The sequence below is a fragment of the Nesoenas mayeri genome (genome assembly GCF_963082525.1).
Source record: "Nesoenas mayeri genome assembly, chromosome: 1".
In the NCBI taxonomy this organism is placed as follows: Eukaryota; Metazoa; Chordata; class Aves; order Columbiformes; family Columbidae; genus Nesoenas; species Nesoenas mayeri.
The window spans coordinates 83,132,805-83,150,015 of NC_137541.1; the positions used below are offsets into that span (position 1 = coordinate 83,132,805).

General features: G+C 46.3%; 1 protein-coding gene across 1 annotated transcript; it reads right to left on the reverse strand.

Moving 5' to 3' along the window:
• Window positions 1-2,827: 2,827 nt before the first annotated feature.
• LOC308052978 (solute carrier family 2, facilitated glucose transporter member 3) lies at window positions 2,828-14,662 on the reverse strand. The gene is made up of 10 exons (XM_080363699.1): window positions 14,525-14,662; window positions 11,332-11,427; window positions 9,843-10,003; window positions 9,307-9,547; window positions 8,985-9,147; window positions 8,210-8,397; window positions 6,924-7,028; window positions 6,408-6,509; window positions 5,975-6,178; window positions 2,828-5,452 (listed from the first exon to the last, which is right to left on the reverse strand). Exons 1-10 carry the CDS (start codon window positions 14,537-14,539, stop codon window positions 5,237-5,239), a joined length of 1,491 nt encoding a protein of 496 aa, XP_080219825.1. The 5' UTR covers window positions 14,540-14,662; the 3' UTR covers window positions 2,828-5,236.
• Window positions 14,663-17,211: the final 2,549 nt, after the last annotated feature.

Genomic DNA, 17,211 nt, shown 5'->3' on the forward strand with positions numbered 1-17,211 from the left:
CTCATTATGTGTATAGCAGAAAAAAAGGGGGCAGTGAGTCACCTTCTGTTGCTGCTCCATTGTGGCCCCACCACTATGTCATCAGCGGAGTGTCCACACCTTCTTTCCTCTCGGATGAAACCTGTGATTATGCAGTCACCCACCAAACTAGCAAATGGCCTTTCTTTGAGGTCTTTGAGTTCTACTTAGCAGCTTTGCTAAGTCCTACCTTTGCAGGTAGGACTGCAACACTGCTTGGACTCTCACTCAGGTACCTTCCCAAAAGAGAAGCCTCTCCATGGTCTCCACAGCTACTGAGAAGTCTGAATTTAAAAAGAGCACAAAATCAGACATAAAGATTTGTGCACACGGTACACAGCAGAGAAATTTACCTCCAATGTATATTTTTTCACATTTTTTCTCATAGAAAAAATGTGGTACAGAAATATGTTCTGGTACACAAATATGTTCATCAGAAGTAACACGTATAAAAAAGCAATAAATGTGGGCAGGGATGCTGTAACACTCCTTATCATGGTCCAGCATGTAAAATGGTACTGAAACCTTTGACATTGTTAATGTCACTTAGCACACCTGGGAATCTTCTCTTGTCCACTCGGCAATGTTTTTTTTTTTTCCCAGAAGGGTTTTCCAGTGATCTAGTTACTCATATACTAGGGCCTTCTGGTTCCACAGACATGTCGAGACTTTCCATGCCATTTGGGATTTTTCTTGTGGTAACACCTCTGCCAATGCCTGCTCAGATGGGGAACAGGCTGGAATAGAGATGGAATGCAGAGCGGTCCTGACCTGGTATGAACTCCATCTCTGCCAATAGTATGATATCTGAGATGGTGCTAACAAACTCACAGGTTTTGTAGTGTAGGCTATTGGTCAAAAGCACGGGAAGTGGCAAAAGGAGGGGGGTTACTCCAAGACTTATTCTCTGATTAAATTTTCACTTACTTGATTACTCGCACTCTCCCTTGCTGCCTTCCTCCCTTCCATTTCAGGGCCAATTAGGGATGGCATGCAGAGACTTGGGAGCATCCGGCTTCCCATCAGAGATGATACTTCACCAGCTCTGAGTATACTCAAGGTGTAATGCAGGAGTACTAGCAGGAAAAAAGCCCACTGCAGCCAAATCTTAATCTCACACACTGCTCTGGGGGCTAGCTTGATTTTCAGGCCTGTGGAATGCTTTGAAAGCCTCCGCAGAGCTGCTTGCATGGCAAGCCAGAACAAAGTTCCATGGGTAGCCTCAAAGACACACCTGCACAAGCCATCTCTGCCACTCATCACCCCTCTCAGATTGAATGACATTTTATGGGGCGATTGTGGTGGCTGTAAGAACTGCCTACATGCTCACTTGAACATAAACAGTTTCAAACAAAGATAACTCATCTTCAAGCACTCAAACCATTTTACCAAAACTAGCTTTTCCTTTTTAAGCTTCTTTATAATTTTCAGGAATAAAATAACATCATCTAAAATGCTGATTCCATGATCAAAAGTTTATGACAAAAGCTACACGAATCATTAATTTATGACTCAGTGAATAATGTGCTTTGGCCCTGAATAATTGTGCTCTCCAGTTCCCATTTTGACAAGAAAATTGAAATGTTAGTCTGACGTAGATATTCTCATGAGTATGGATAGCCGGGTTTTGGGTTTTTTTCAGCTCAGTCACACAGTTGAAAAACAATCATACACAGTTTAGCCCAGAGCAGTTCCCAGCTCTCAGGTTGGCTGCATACCAAACTTTGCAAAACATGGATGCCATCTAGGAACATGCAGCCATCAGTGATATGAGGGTCCAGAAAACCTGTACTAGTTCCAGCATTTGCTGAGCTTTTTCAGAGTTTACATTATATCCCGTTTCCTGGTTGCTCTGTGTAACTCTGGAGTTGTATGAACCTGATTCTTCCTCTAGGGTACCTCGGGTTGGTTTTGGTTGGTTGGTCTTGTTTTGGTTTTTGTTTATTTTGGTGGGTGTTTTTTTCCCTTCCTCTCATTCCCATCATCCTCATCCTTTGTTCTTAGTTTCTGCCTGTGAAACAGACAGACTCCTCGGCCTTGTAAGATGGCTGTATGATAGGGAAGCAAGTGCACTAGAACAAGAGCTTGTTGCTTCTTGGCAATAGGTGGGTGCAAGAAAGCCACGGGTGAGAGCACCCCACAGACCTTCAGCAGGTAGGAAATGCCACAGCCCTTGGGATAAGGGAGGGGCTCCTGGGGACCCGCCTCTCTCCAGGCACTGGGCTTTCCTCTTTACCACCCAGCTCCTTTCAGACATCCAGTACTGAGCGTACACAAGCAAGATTTCCAAGGAGGACATGAAGATCACTTGCAAGACAGCAGGAGCAAAACAATTTACAGGGGAAAAAGATCTCTCTTCACCTTCATGGCAGAAATTGAGGACCACTCTCAGAAGAGGGCAGGGGCAGAAGTCTCAGATGTTTTAGCTCTGGGCAGGATTCTTAACCACCAGCCAGTTCCCTCTCCTCTGAGAAATACCAGGAAAGTATTTGGATGCAAATAAAAGGATTTTGGCAAACAAGAGCCAGAGAAGAACACCTTTTAGTTTAAAAACTCCTAAGGAATAGTAGTAAGGGAATTAAGGCGATATGCATGGAGGCTGTGAGAAATTACCATTTCCACTACAACTAGTTGGGGACATTCTAGGAGGTAGCCTCAGGCTGTGATAAAGGAGAAAGAAACAAAATACCTGCAGGGTAAAGGCGAAATCCAAATCAGATACTTAGCTCTATAATTTTTATTTTAAAAACAGGAAATAACCACATTAATAAGCATATAAAACTCATCAAAAATATTCACAATGCTGTTACAGAAGAAAACAAAGATATATCATGTGAGAAAGACCTACACATTTCGGTCCAAGCTAACATACATCTCTGATGCAAAGTATGGAATGCTCTTATGCACAGCTGCAGGGGTAACTTGCTAACATAGAGATGCCCACATAGAAACATCATGTCTGGAAGTGCTGGAGGTTCAAAGGACACAATCTGTATAACTGAGCCAAATATGAAAGTAGGGGAAAAAAAAGTAATATAATACTTCTGAGAATATCCGGCATGGAAACCTGATAGAAAGCTAGGGAAAAGTGGATGTAATAGGATTGCATTGTGCAAAGCTGGAATATTTCAAGTGAAGTCACAGGAAGTACTTAACAGCAAGTTTTACTTCTCTTTGCAACTGTTTCTCATTAGGGAAGGTAGAAATGTCATCATTCTAGTTACTGATAATGCACTAGTTACTGATAAAACTGACCTGCTCTGAAGCAGTATATTGTCAAGAAAGCTTGGGCTATCCATGCAATGACAAGTTTGGTCTCATTGCTATGTTTCTGAACCTTTATTCCTTTTACCCATCTTGGAATGTGTGGTCCTGCCTCTCTTCTAAGATATCCAGTGATGAACTCCAGCATGAATTTGCAGTTAGATCTGAGTTTGATCAAGTCCAAAAACTAAGACCTTGGAGCAGGAGTTTAAATCAGACCTACTTTTGTGCTACCTTTAGATGGTTTGTGCAGATCTAGATAGACAAGGGCCTGGCATGTCTCTTGACAGAGTATTGCAGCTCCCAACCCTTGATTGCAAGTTATACCATATGTGCTACATTTTGCCTTCTTCAACTAAACTGTGCTAGCTTGGCAGCAAGGGTAGATGTATGCATACTCGATTGCCTAACAGTACGATGAGCTGGGAGACCAGTATTTACTGATGTACAATTACTGTCTGCCATGTCCCTTCTAACAGAGGCAGTATTACAGACCTGTACACATCTACGCAGCATGCTGCACACTGGTGAGCATCACAACATCATGCAAATCTTCCAGAGAGGATACATGGTGCAAAAACATTTGGCCTACAAACCAACCAGTGGACTGAGCACTACAGACCTTTCACACTAAGCTAGCCACTTCCAGTAGCTTTGGTCTCTAGTCCTGCTTTGCAACCTTTATGACCTTACACATGCCATAACTGACCAGGCCTTTGTCCAGAAGGGTCAGGCTACATGCCTCTGTCCAATATTTATACAAACAATTGCTAAGAAAAACGTATCTTTGGAAAACAATTTTTATCCTCACACATCTTTGAGTAGTAATCTGAAAATTTCAGACTTTCCAACCTACTAGAATACAGCAGAGCAGGGAAGAGAAAGCAGGAAATGTTACCTTCTGGTTTGCAATCTCAACCCTCAATCATCCCATACAATGCTTAACCATGACTGAAAATATAAACAACCATTCACTGCAGTACCATGCTTTCCGAACAATACTTGGCAATAATATTTAAAATTGCCTCCCAAAACATCCCCAATAACAGATATTTTGGTGGGCAATCAAACATACCTCTTCTCACAAGTACACAATTACTTGCTTTTCTTTCCCGAGGGCACAAAAGGTGATGTGCAAGACTGGTTCTGTTGTACATACTATCCAAAATACCCAACCTCCTGTTTAGTACATTTCTCCTTCACAGTCTTATTGCACCTCAAGTCCACAGCATCTTTTGTTAGAATAGCTATTTCTCTTAAACGTCTTCAATTTCATTATCTGTACATTTTTGTACACTATTAAAAAAATAAATATTTACAAAGTGACATACAAATAAATAAAAAGTAAAAGAATGTTTTCAGTCTGTCTATACAAAAAAATAAAATAGCAGGGAAAAATATGCATGTAACTTGGTCCCCTTTTTCCTGAGGCTGAAAAAAGTGCACACTGGATAGGAAAAAGCAAGGAGATGGCTTTTTGGTAGGCTTGTTAAATTCCAGTGTAACACTGCACATACACATAGAGTAGACTAAAAGGGCTGGGGACTTGTTTGGTGGGCCACTTCAACTCACTACAAAAATAGTAATTAGATTCAAATATGTAACGCTCACTGCGTGCATAAGTATGTTAACCCCAAATAGCAATTACAGGTGAGAAAAGCAAAAATATTGCCAGCTTTTTGTCTGTTGTCTTGATGTTTGTAACAGAGAAGATGAGATTATTTTTGCAAGTACCAGGTGCCTTCCAGTACCTGAACATGGGATCACCCATATCAGATTTGCTTAAGGTTGGTAAGCCTGGCAGAATAGGGAATATGTGAGTGCAAAGAAAAAATAGCAGCAATTGACAGGAGGGGAAAAAAAAGTCCCAGTTCTTTCTCATAGTTTTCTTTACTCTTTTCTTTTAATGACTCTTTAAGCATGTAAGAGTCAAAGAAGGGGTGTGTAATGAATCTTAGGCAACTTCTTTGTCAGGTTGTATGCTGTTCAGCTCCACCATGGGGTTCTTCTCTACAGGTGATGTGGGGCTGGCTTCTGCTTGTCCTTCAAAGCCCCTGGCGATGTCTTCAAAAGTCCTGCCCTTGGTCTCTGGCACTTTGAAGAATGTGAAGACAAAGAAGATGACCAGAAAAACAAGGAAGATGAGGAAGACATAAGAGCCACATAGTTTCTGTAAGAAGGACAAAAAAAAAAAAAGTTTTAATTTGAAAAGCTCATAAACCTAAATGCAAGGGCATTTGCTATTGACAAGTCAAAATCCTAAAACCTTTCTCCAACATCTTTACTGACTTTTTTTCAACACAGCATTTTTTGAAATCAGGTTCCTGTGGGCTTCTGAAACACTTTTATCTTCATGGGTGTGACCAAAATTGAGGCTTTTAAAGGGAAAGCTTTGATGTGCTAATTAAGATGGCTCTTCCAGCTACTTGTAAGCTACAGACAGTTAAGACAGAAGAAGGTGAGCCACAACACTCTTAACCTTCAGTAACAAGCAGAACACAGAATCAGGGACTTCTGGAAGACTGACCAGCCCTCTGCTCAAAGCAGGGACAACTTCAAGGAGAGATGAGGTGGTTAAGGGTCATACAGTCAGGTTTTGAGGTCTCCAAGGATGAAGATTCAACAACCACTCTCTGGACACCTGTTCCAATGCTGCAGAACTCTCACAGTGCTTTGTGGACTGGGTCTTTACCTCTGCATAGGGGAAGAGCATCCCCACCAAGAAATTAGAGGTCCAGTTGGAACAACCAGCCACTGCCATGGCTGCAGGTCGTGGTCCCTGGCTGAAGAGTTCTGCCACGATGAACCAGGGGATAGGGCCAGGGCCAATCTCAAAAAGAGCCACAAAGCCAAAAGTGGCAATAATGCTGATGTATCTGATCCACCCCACAGTGTCCTGCAAGAGAACAAAACATGATCAGCTGCAAACTGAGAGGCAAATATGGCACAACATAATAGCATCTCCAGTGTCACAACTTTCTCAGCTGCACTGTGGCATAGTTTCCAGTTGTGCTTTCCACTGCACACTCAGCTCTAGCCCAAGCTGTACTCGTACAAGGCAGAATTCCAGGGTAAGGCAGATGTATAGTCTAACAGGTTCCATGCTGGACAAGAACACTAATTACCTTCAGAGCTAAAGCGATGGTCATAAAAACAGCACACACAGCCATGCCACCCAAACCGGCTAAATGGAGGGTCCTGCGCCCTGCACGCTCCACCAGGAACAGCTAGAAACATGGCAGACAAAAAAAAAAATCTGTTACTTTGGCAGCAAGAGCAGAAGAGGCTGCCTTGCTCAGGGTTGCCTCGTACCTCTTTCATCTGCTTGTAGCCCTCAGTGACAGTGGTGAGCTCAAGGCAGGTCACCAGGCTACTTCACCCATGGCACACTTTTCCCCTCTGGTTTTTGCTACTGCCTTCTCTCAGCATTCTCTTCCCCCATGCACTTCGTTTTCACTGTCCCTTTCTTCTAAAATAACATCTCTTTCTCCCCTTCTCCTCTTCCATAATGCTTTTAATGCATTCCTTGCTGTTATAGTCCATTGCCCAGCCCAACGCTTTGCCACACCCTGTCAGTCACACCTCCCAAAGAAGCCCAGGCAGACAAGTTACCTCTCACCATAAGGCCCTGTTCCACTTACCGACACAACAGTGAAGACAGTGTTTACCACGCCAGCTCCAATGGTGGCATACACAGGCTGTGTGATCCCTGCTCTTTCAAAAATCCCTGTAGAATAATAGAATACCTGGGAAGAGAAGCCAAAGTTGGACACTGTCATGATTCCAGTGTTTGAGACCATGCCTCTTGTTCCCTCTCTAATTGTTTGCAGGCCCAACAAAAAGCACTTACAGTAAAATATATTATCTTCACCAATGACATAGATAATGGGATCAAGTGCACCCTCAGCAAGTTTCCAGATGACACCAAGCTGAGTGGTGCAGTTGGTACACCTGAGGGATTGGATGCCATTCAGAGGGACCCAGACAAGCTTGAGATATGGGCCCATGTGAACCTCATACAGTTCAACAAGGCCAAGTGCAAGGTCCTGCACCAGGGTCAGGGCAATACCCAGTATCACTACAGGCTGGGGTATGAAGGGATTGAGAGCAGTCCTGCAGAGGACTTGAGGGTACTGGTGGATGCAAAATTGCACATGAGCTGGTAATGTGTGTTTGCAGCCCAGAAGGCAAATTGTATCTTGGGCTGCATCAAAAGAAGCATGGCCAGCAGGTCAAGGGAGATAATTCTGCCCCTCTACTCCACTCTGGTGAGACCTCACCTGGAGTATGCAGTTCTGGATGGGGCTCTGAGCAACCTCATCTAGTTGAAGATTGAAGGCGGGCTGGAATAGATGACCTTTGAATGTCCCTCCCAACTCAAACTACTCTATGATTATATAGTGCTGTGCTACAACTTTAAACACTCAGAAGCTGCACTGAAGTGATCAGCAACATATAGGACACCTCTCAGAGACTTCAGAAGGCCTTCTGTTATGTCACCTGAGAATGCAGTCACCAGTTCATGGGGGTGTTTTTGGTTTTTTTTTTTGTTTTGTTTTGGGGGTTGTTTTTTGTTTGTTTGGTTTTTGGGTTGTTTGTTTTTTTTTGGGGGGGGTGGTTTGTTTGTTTGTTTGTTTGTTTGTGTTTTTTATTGTTGTTGTTTTGTTTTTTTTAAATACAACAGCATGCTTCCAGTCAAGGTTCATTCACTTGATGCAAGGCTGCCAGGATATGTATGGGAAAAGTGAAAGCAAATATAATCTCCACCTTCCATCTTGGCAATCTCTGCAGTTATCACAAAACAGTGACCTCCAGTCAAGGCAGAAAAAGCAGTTTTTGGAAGCACAGTTGTCTCAACATAAGTGACAAGTGCAAGTGTAGCCAGAGATAAAGGAGGGCCAGCAGATGGGACAAGAAAATAACTCACAGCATTGATGCCCGAGAGTTGTTGGGACAGCTGCAGCATGATGGCGATGATAATGGCTTGACGGTAGCTTGGAGAACGGAAGAGCTCTGGCACAGTTACTTGCTTCTCCTGGGACATTTTAGCACTCTCTTCTTTCATCTCCAGGATGTCTTGAGACACATCCTGTGTACCACGGAGCTTCTGGAGAACTGGAGGAAGAAATCTAAAAATGCTGAGTATACACACAACCCCCACTCTGCCCTGCTGTTTCAGAGAGGGCACACTGGTCCAACAGTCAGTCTTTGGACCTGCTGCATGGGAAAGATAGAGCTTCTTTCTACATACAGCCTTCCATCTTTTCAACCCAGAGGTCAGGGTGCTGTGATCATCATGGAAACTAGGCCCAAATCAAACTTATATTTGACCCCTTAATTTTGTTCACAGACTTCCCAGAGCTGACTCTAGCCATCTACAGTAGCAGATGGAAAACAGCCCCCAAGCTCCACGTTAAATGTCAGCTGATTTTCTGCCTTTCAGGAGGAGCTGATAGAGCTGCAGTAGCTGGCTGACATCCCATCATGTCAGGTGCCACTCCAGTGTGCTCACTGGTGTGATGCTAGGTTTCTCAGACTTCCTGGCTCTGGTGAAACCTAAAGGATGGGAAGGTAGGCCTGCTGCCCTCTGGGTGTCACACCCTGATCCACCACAGGCTCCAGTCAGTCCTGGCCTTCCACTCAAATTCAGTGCAGCCTGGGAGCAGGATTACAGCCCTACCCCTTCAGAGATGAGTTCGTACCTGCTTGTGCTTTGTCCTCCTCCATCTTATTGATTAATAGGAAACGGGGACTCTCGGGGCAGAAAAACAGAGCCACGCACTGCAGGACTGCTGGAAAGATGGTGAACCCCAAAAGCAGTGGCCAAAGTATCTCAGTTCCCATGATTGCCTCCAGACCAAAGATCTACACCAAGAATTAGAAAGAAATAGTGATGTAAACACTCCAATTCCTCACCCCCACATCAGTGAATGACAGGACAACGTGCCATACCTGATGGCCCTCCTCGCCCTCCCCACAGCCCCTCTTTCCCCTAAGGGCAGGATCAGGTTTTGTCAAGCCTACCTGGGCCACCAGGATGCCCACAACAATGCCCAGCTGGTTGAGGGTGCCAAAAGCTCCACGGACGCTGGTGGGAGAGACCTCACTGATGTACATGGGCACAAAGCCAGTGCAGAGACCACAGAATAGGCCAATAACAAAACGGCCAATAATCAGCATCTCCACTGACTTTGCCATCTTAGAGAAGGCCATGAGAGTGCCACCAGCAAAGGCCAAGACATTCACCAGCAGCATGGAGTTCCTCCTGCCAGGGTAAAGATGTCAAGACTGAGCTTAAATTGCCAATACAGTGGGAAAATCACTGGGAAAGAGGTAAACCCACCCACGACCTCCCTGTCTCAAGGGTGAGAGGAGAACAGAGTAATTCCTGTTCAGCTCCTGCCTTGGCCTGCGACTCTTCTGCTTTCCTTTTGCAGCCCAAGGGCTTCATCCTCAGCCTCCTTCTCCTCCCTTCGTCTCACCTCTGCCCTCTTCCTCTCAACACTCTATCGCAGAATAGAAAATTTCCCTAATGGCCTGAATCCCTCTTCCCATCTTACCTGCCAAATCTGTTGACGAACAGGCTGACTGAGAAGGAGCCAATCATACCACCTACTGAGAAGATGGCCACAGAAAGGGACCACAGAGAGGTAAGGAGCTCTGAGGAGACAACCTGCCCGCTCCGTTCTGACAAGGTTTTGTTGAAGAACCTCTGGATGATCTGCAAGAGACAACAGATTTACAATCCACTGGAAGGCATTTTGCACTAGCAAGAGGGGAGTTTACTACTTCCTTCTGTTCTCATGGAGGCAAGAACAGGACCTAAAATTTCAGTAGGTGACAAGTTATAGAAGGGAAACATCAGAATGCAGAAAGAGGAACTTTCACTGAGAAGTTTGGAGACGGGTAGCAGTAAAATGAGGGAGAGCTTGCTTTGCTGAATGTGGTTGGGGTGGGCCACAGATGATTAAGGAAAACAAGTTTATCTTCTCAATGTTTCTTCTGGTTGAGGTGAGTGACCAGTGGATCTTGGGGAGGAAGTCGGGGGGGAGGTGGTGAGAGACAGTTGGGAGTGAGAGGGAGCAAGAAAATGTGTCCAGAGAATGGAAAGGAACTTTCTGGCAATACAAGAACTCTGACAGCAGGGACTGGCTTTCTGTGATGGAAATAGTTTAAGAGACACAGAAAGTTTCACTGAGCTAAGCCTGAAAGACTGCAGCATTATATAAAATAGTCTTCGTTGTCCTGTGATCATGTGATAGGGCTGTGCTGCTGATTTCCAAGCCATCCTCTTTGATAACGAGGGAAATTCTGCAAGGTTTGACAGGGACACAACCTCAGAGCATCTGCCCCCAGCAGATGGCAGCAGGACATTAGCTAGGGAGGACCCTTCCCCCACCAACATGTGATGTGACATCTTTTCCCGGAGACAGGGTGGATGTGGTATTGGTGACTCAGTTCTCGAGAAAGAAAGGAACCATCATATAGTTAAGAGAAAAACACATTTCTCGTTTTCTTAATCTCTTCTTTCTTAGGCTATAGTCAGTCATTAGGCAATTTGGTCAGAGTGCCCCAGTCACAACCCTTTTACAGGCACTGAATCTACACTTAAAATAAGGAATGAATAAGCAAAGAAGCATGAGGTGGTCCCTGAGACAAACTAAACTAGAGCAACAGTAATGCCTACCAACCCTTCAAATATTTTCTTCACGCTGCTCTCTACATTCTGCCATGGCTGGTTTGATTCAAAACTGAAGCGGCTCACATTCTTCCACACACCAAATATGGACCTCTCAGGAAATGGCAGATGGACCCCTCCTGCCCCATCCGCACTCCTAGTTAAAAGAATTAAACCTCTCTAGTTGCACTCTCTCACCAAAGCTTTTCCCTTCCTGTTTATTTCTGTAGTTGAAAGGGGGTTTAAATGTCTTCTTGACTTCATAAAAACCAACAAAACTAGTAGCTCTTCAGAAGACAGCTCTTCTTTTTATACCTTTTTCTCATCAGCAACTCACTCATACCATCTCCCTAACTTATTCTCTGTCTCACCTTCTCAGGAGCATTGATGACACCAGTGTTGTACCCAAACTGGAGAGATCCAATGGCAGCAATGGAAACAGCATAGATAAGGGGTGCTGTAATTTGCTGCAGAAAGAGAGAGAAAATAATTATTTGGTTAATTCAGCTACTTTCTACACAACTTAGCAGCTGTAGGTCATAGGTACCACATGCAAGATGCAGCAAGAGTGGCTACCAGTAACAGAGACCCTGGAAAGAGATGCAACTGTAAGAAGTTGTGACTAGAAACCAGAACTTCCCCTTTATTGTCTCCTGACCTTCAACTATTCTCAGCTCACTAGTAATGAATACACTGGCTGCATTAGTGGCAGTTATTTTGGGTTGATCTGCTTTACAGAAAAGCTTTTGCTGGCATGTAATGCAACAAGGGTCTAATTCTTCCTCATGCCAAATGACAAGTTCCCATAAATTGAATCTCAGTTCTGCCCCAAGAGCTATTCTGGCAGTCACTCACACCGTTAAAACATGCACTCTTCAGCAACAGGCCTGCTTTTCCCAGACTAGAGCTCCCCAACCCTGCCCCAGGGCACCTGGCACAGCAGCCTCCTCACAGAGGCAGCTGCCAACCTTCGTGTTTTTCTTGATGCTGTAGCAATACTTGGTATTTTAAATGAAGCACAGCCCCTGGAATTTGAATGTGTGTGAATCTCTATTAAATTAAAATAAACTACTGAACCCTCAGAGTAAGCTTGAAGGTTCAACCTAAAGTCGCACAGACTGAGAAATTTAAGTGTCAGTCAAAAGCATCTGGCATTTTCTACATTTTTAAAACTTGTGGCATTTAAGCCAGCTGTGTTAGGGAGGTATGGAGGAGCAGGTGACTCAGGAGTTGGCACTTGAGATGGCCAGTGTTTGGGTTGGCACAATTTGGAAATATCATGTTTCTGTCTCAGGAGGGACTGGAAGCTTTTCCAAAAATATTAACAGTTCCTTTTCCAAGGCTTTCCAATTATTGTCCTAAGGCTAGCACGGGAGATACAAGTATTCCGTGGGGCCTACTGCCACAGCTCTTCCAGTATCTCACTTTCCGACTCAGCTCCAGGAACAAGGACTCCCAAGGCTGCCTTAAACAGCCAATAACCATTTGCCAGTGCTCACATCACCTTTACTAATCTTTCAAGTCAAGAATGTAGATGCATCTGTCCTGCATAACCCTCAAAACAGCTACCAGTTAGGCCTCAGTAAACAGAAAATGGGGAAATTACTCTCAAGCATGGTTTCCCCCACCTATATCATATAAATGTCTCAGGCTGAGCTCTCTTCCTGCTGAGGTTAGTGGTGGAGACAGATACAAAAGGGGACAAGGCCCTTTTCTCGCAGGAGGCAGATGATTCCTGAAGTAGTGTCCACACCTGCATATTCCCTAGGGCAGGGGTGTCAAACTCATTTTCACCAAGGGCCACATCAGCCTCATGGTTGCCTTCAAAGGGTCAAATGTAATTTTAGGACTGTATAAATGTAACTACTTCTGCAGTCTTAAAATTACACTTGGCCATTTGAAGGCAACCATGAGGCTGGTGTAGGCCCTGGTGAAAATGAGTTTGACACCTCTGCCCTAGGCAGTCTAGGCCTTCTTCTCCCTGCCACCCTGGGACCACATCCCTCATTTTTGTCACAAGGAAACTTGGCACCAAGTCACAATGACACAACTCTTTCAAAGCAGCTGGATGCCTGATAAAGGGCATTAAGATATCTAAGGACAGGTCCATCCCTAATCAGCAGGTATAATGAAGCTGAGGACAAAAACCAGCTCTCTGCATTTTCAACAGTGACTCAACACAAGAGCGTCCTTCCCCCAGGGCTATGCTTTGTCATGGCTTAAAGTAGTCACAGCTGGACTTTTCTTCTGGGTGCAGCAGGGACCACAGGGTACCTTTGTGGGCACCTCTTACCTACATGGTACATACAGGAGGAAGGTAGAGGGTATTCATACTCTTCTTGCTGTTGCCTGCTATTATCTCCTACCCAGGTCTCATACCACATGACATCACATGGCCTGACCAATCCCCTCCAGTGATCCAGACCATGATCTAATATATGCATCATTTGTTACTGCTGGAAATGCCTCACTTCCCAAAACGCAAACAGGGAGCTCAGAAATAGTACAGCTACACCCACCCTAACTAAAGGCTGAAGTCTATACACCAGCAAGGAATTCAAACCATCACCCCTCCCTCCAACCACAGACATCAGCAGTGTTCATTATCCAGGAGATGCCTCTCACCAGCCCCCCTCTCTCCTTCACTGACTGGAACCTCAGAGCAGTACAACTTGTTGAACCCAGCTAAAGCAGCCCTCTCAGCCCTCCTCTGAGCGACCTTGACCAGATACTCTCCTTTCCTCTGCCTCATCTTCTCACACTACCCGCATCTCCCATCAATATGGCGGTGAGCACGCCGGGCTTCCCTGATTCTGGCATTCCTGTGTAACTGTAATCCCCCGGCATCCCACACCGGGTTCAGCTGGATATTTGCGGTCTCTCTCTTTCCTTATGCCTACCTACTTTTCTCCCTTGATGCTTCCAAACACGCAGTCATTAGCTCACACCACTGGTGCACGCCTCACTCGTAGCTGCAGATGGAACTACGATACCGACAAAAGCTCTGCCCCTTGCTCTCCAAGGGAGAAAGGGGGAAGAGTTATGTTTTGATTTCTTATTGAAATTTAAAAGTACGTTTATTATAGGCCGTGCCAGCACCATTTTAAAAAATGCCTTCAAGAGTAATCCGCTTTTAGCATCACGAATCCTGGGAGGACAAATGAGTGGTGCGCTGCCAGCAAAATAAACCTCGTGATCAATACAATATGGAGAGCACCACGTGAATCATCAGGCCACGCGCACGAAAATCAATCTGACGACCTGCAGCGACCCCTCTCAAAGTGCCTGTCCTCCCACCCCGCAGACCTGGCTTCTCCCTGCTAAAGGGCCGCGGCGGCAGCCCTGCCGGAACCACCACCGCATCCATCATCACCGCGACCAACACACACCCGGCGGCACCAGACAACGAGGCGGCGACGAGTCCCGGCCACCCTCCAGTCGCGACCACATCCCCCCTTCCCCAGCCCTCGGCCGAAAGGCCTGGGGACCCGAGGGGCGGCTGCCCGCCGGCGACCACCTCGCAGCAGCCGGAGGAGGTAGAAGAAATCCGTGCTCCCTCACTACCTTTTTGTTATCCATCCTCGGGACTAACGGCGAGCGACCGCCGATGAGAAGCTCCGGGTGCCTAGCCAACGGCTGCTGTGGAACGGCTGCCTCAGCTAACGGAATCCGCGGCTCGGCTTCTCACCAACACTGCCTCTACGAACCCTGCCAACAACGACGCCTACGCCCCGCTGGAGCCGCACGTTTATCGCCTCTGTTATGGGCGGGGGCCGATGGGAGGGGCCAGGGAGGAGCTCCCCGGCGTCCCGCAGTTACCAAAAAAAAAACCCACAACCATCCACCACGAAAACAGCGACTCCCACCGCTTTCTGACTGAAAACTGAGGCCGGCGGCCTTCCGGCAGCGTGCGTGCTGAGGCGCAGGGCCGCTATGGTGCACGGCGAACAGGGCCGGGCGGCCGACGGGCAGCCCTCTGCCCCTGCTGCCCCTGCTGCCCCTGCTGCCCCTGCTGCCCCTGCTGCCCCTGCTGCCCCTGCTGCCCCTGCTGCCCCTGCTGCCCCTGCTGCCCCTGCTGCCCCTGCTGCCCGGTGCCAGAGCGAGCATCTGGGAACCAGCATGGAAAAGTATTCACCACACTTTTCATGGCACGCAAATACCAGCTTATGGTAGAATCCTGGGTGGTTTGCATGACATCGGTGTTTCCAGTCTGTCGTTCAAACAGAGGCAAGCAACAAGCAGTGATGGTCACAGAGCCACACAAAGAGCACAGGCAGATGCTCTTCCCACTTCCCAAAGCTGTGGGTGAGACCCAGGTTCCAGATAATTTGATTTGGTTTTTTTGTTTGGTTTGCATGATTGTTTTATTTTTTTTTTAATGTATTTTTCCTACACAGTGAGAATCTATGGGAGCAAAGCTTGACCTGTGACCCTGCAGCTGCATTTAGCCTTAGACTGGTTACCCTTTCAATCAAAACTGTGTTTCATATAAATTTGCTTTCCATCCTTCAGGTCAAACATTTGCCAGACCCTTCCAGGAGAGTCATGAAGAGCTATGCATTGAATCTCAGGCAAAACCACTGTCAAATAATAAGAGTCTTCACTGAATTCAGAATCTGACAAGCATTTTGACTCCAGGAAACAGCAAGGGTGGGGGAAGAAAGCTGACTTATGACAGTTTTTTATTGTTAGGAAAATTATCTTGGGACTAGCCATCACCTTTATCACCAGATTCTGGGGGAATGGATCAGTCACATTTTAATTTCACTTGTGCTCTTTATTTGGCACGGTCACCTGATCACACATAACTGGAAATTAGCAGGTTAGATGGGTGAGACTTTCCCTCACTCCCTTCATGGGTATTTAGATTATGTTGTTAAAATATTATTCCCAACAGAAAAAGGGTTGTGTAAAAGGGCAAGAGGAGCCAGTTCGGTCCTCTTCCTTAGGCTACGTGATAAAAGCTCCACACCCACAAAGGAGCAGGAGGAGCCCAAATGACATCCTGCCCCAGCTACTCAAAGGAGCCATCAGCACATCAAAGGCCCCATTTTCACACGCCCAGAGGAGCACAGGGGCACAATGGCAGGTGCGAACCCAAATTAAAGACTCAGCGGAAGGGACATCCTGCCGAGACTGCCCCTCCCGGGGCTCTCCCAGGAGAGCCATCAGCTCCATTGTCCCGGTGTGAAACCCATCACCAAGAGTCAACAGCTGGAGCACCTTTCAGACTAGCGGGGGAAGGGGGTGCTGTGTACGGGGCACCGGACACGTTACAGGATTCAGAAGAAGGGCATTATGGGACTTCATGGGACTTACTATGAGATGATTAGGGGAGGAATTCTGTGATTCTATATGTTTGGACTCGATGATCCTCAGGGTCTCTTCCAACTGAAATGATTCTATGATCTATGACTCAAAGTGGTGGAAAGGGAGGGATGAGGGGAAAAAAGGGACAGTTCCATGTAAACTGTTGGCTGGCCAGCATGTGTGTCCAGCCTTGCCCTGCACTTGATTAGCACAGTTTGCCCTATCTCGTTACTAAATTCTATTTCTAACTCTTTTCCTTGATGAGATACTCTCTTTTGGGGTGGGGTGATGGGGGGGTCTGAGTGCCAGGTCTCAGGGGTCCATATGCCTCGGGTGCAGTGAGTGCAGGTGTGCCAGCTGAACCAGATGTCACGAAGGGGCCTGGGAGCCTGAGAGTGTCTCTAAGCAAAGAGCTGCCTATTGGAGGGATCAGGGCAATCCCAGCTGCTACATGAGTCTGGGGGTCTCCAGTGGTGAAAACCACTACTGCCTGTGTCTCCAAGGGTGAGGCCATGGCAGGTTGCCTACTGGAGTGTGTGTGTAGTGGGGTCTGCAGCCTTGGGGTTTCATATGCCCAGGTGGCAGCAACTGGGGAGACTGGGATTTGGGAGCAGACTGAATGTCTCCTGGAAGGATCCAGCTTATACACATGTATATTTATGTATATTTCCCACTACTGAACCTCCAGCTTGCTCAGTCTGGGAGGAGAACAGGATGAGGCCATAGGTGCTGCTTGTGTAAATGCTCTCTGTAGATCTGTGTGGCATCCATGTATTTATGTGGTGTATATGTGTGTTTGTGTGCATGTACCTGTTGGGAATACATGTTCAGCCTTGCCACTGTTTGCACCTGGGAGCAAGGAACTGTGGCAGCCTTGCCTCTACCACGATGCCAGATCCAGCCCTAATTCTGTAACACTCTTTGTTTGACTAATCTTGGCT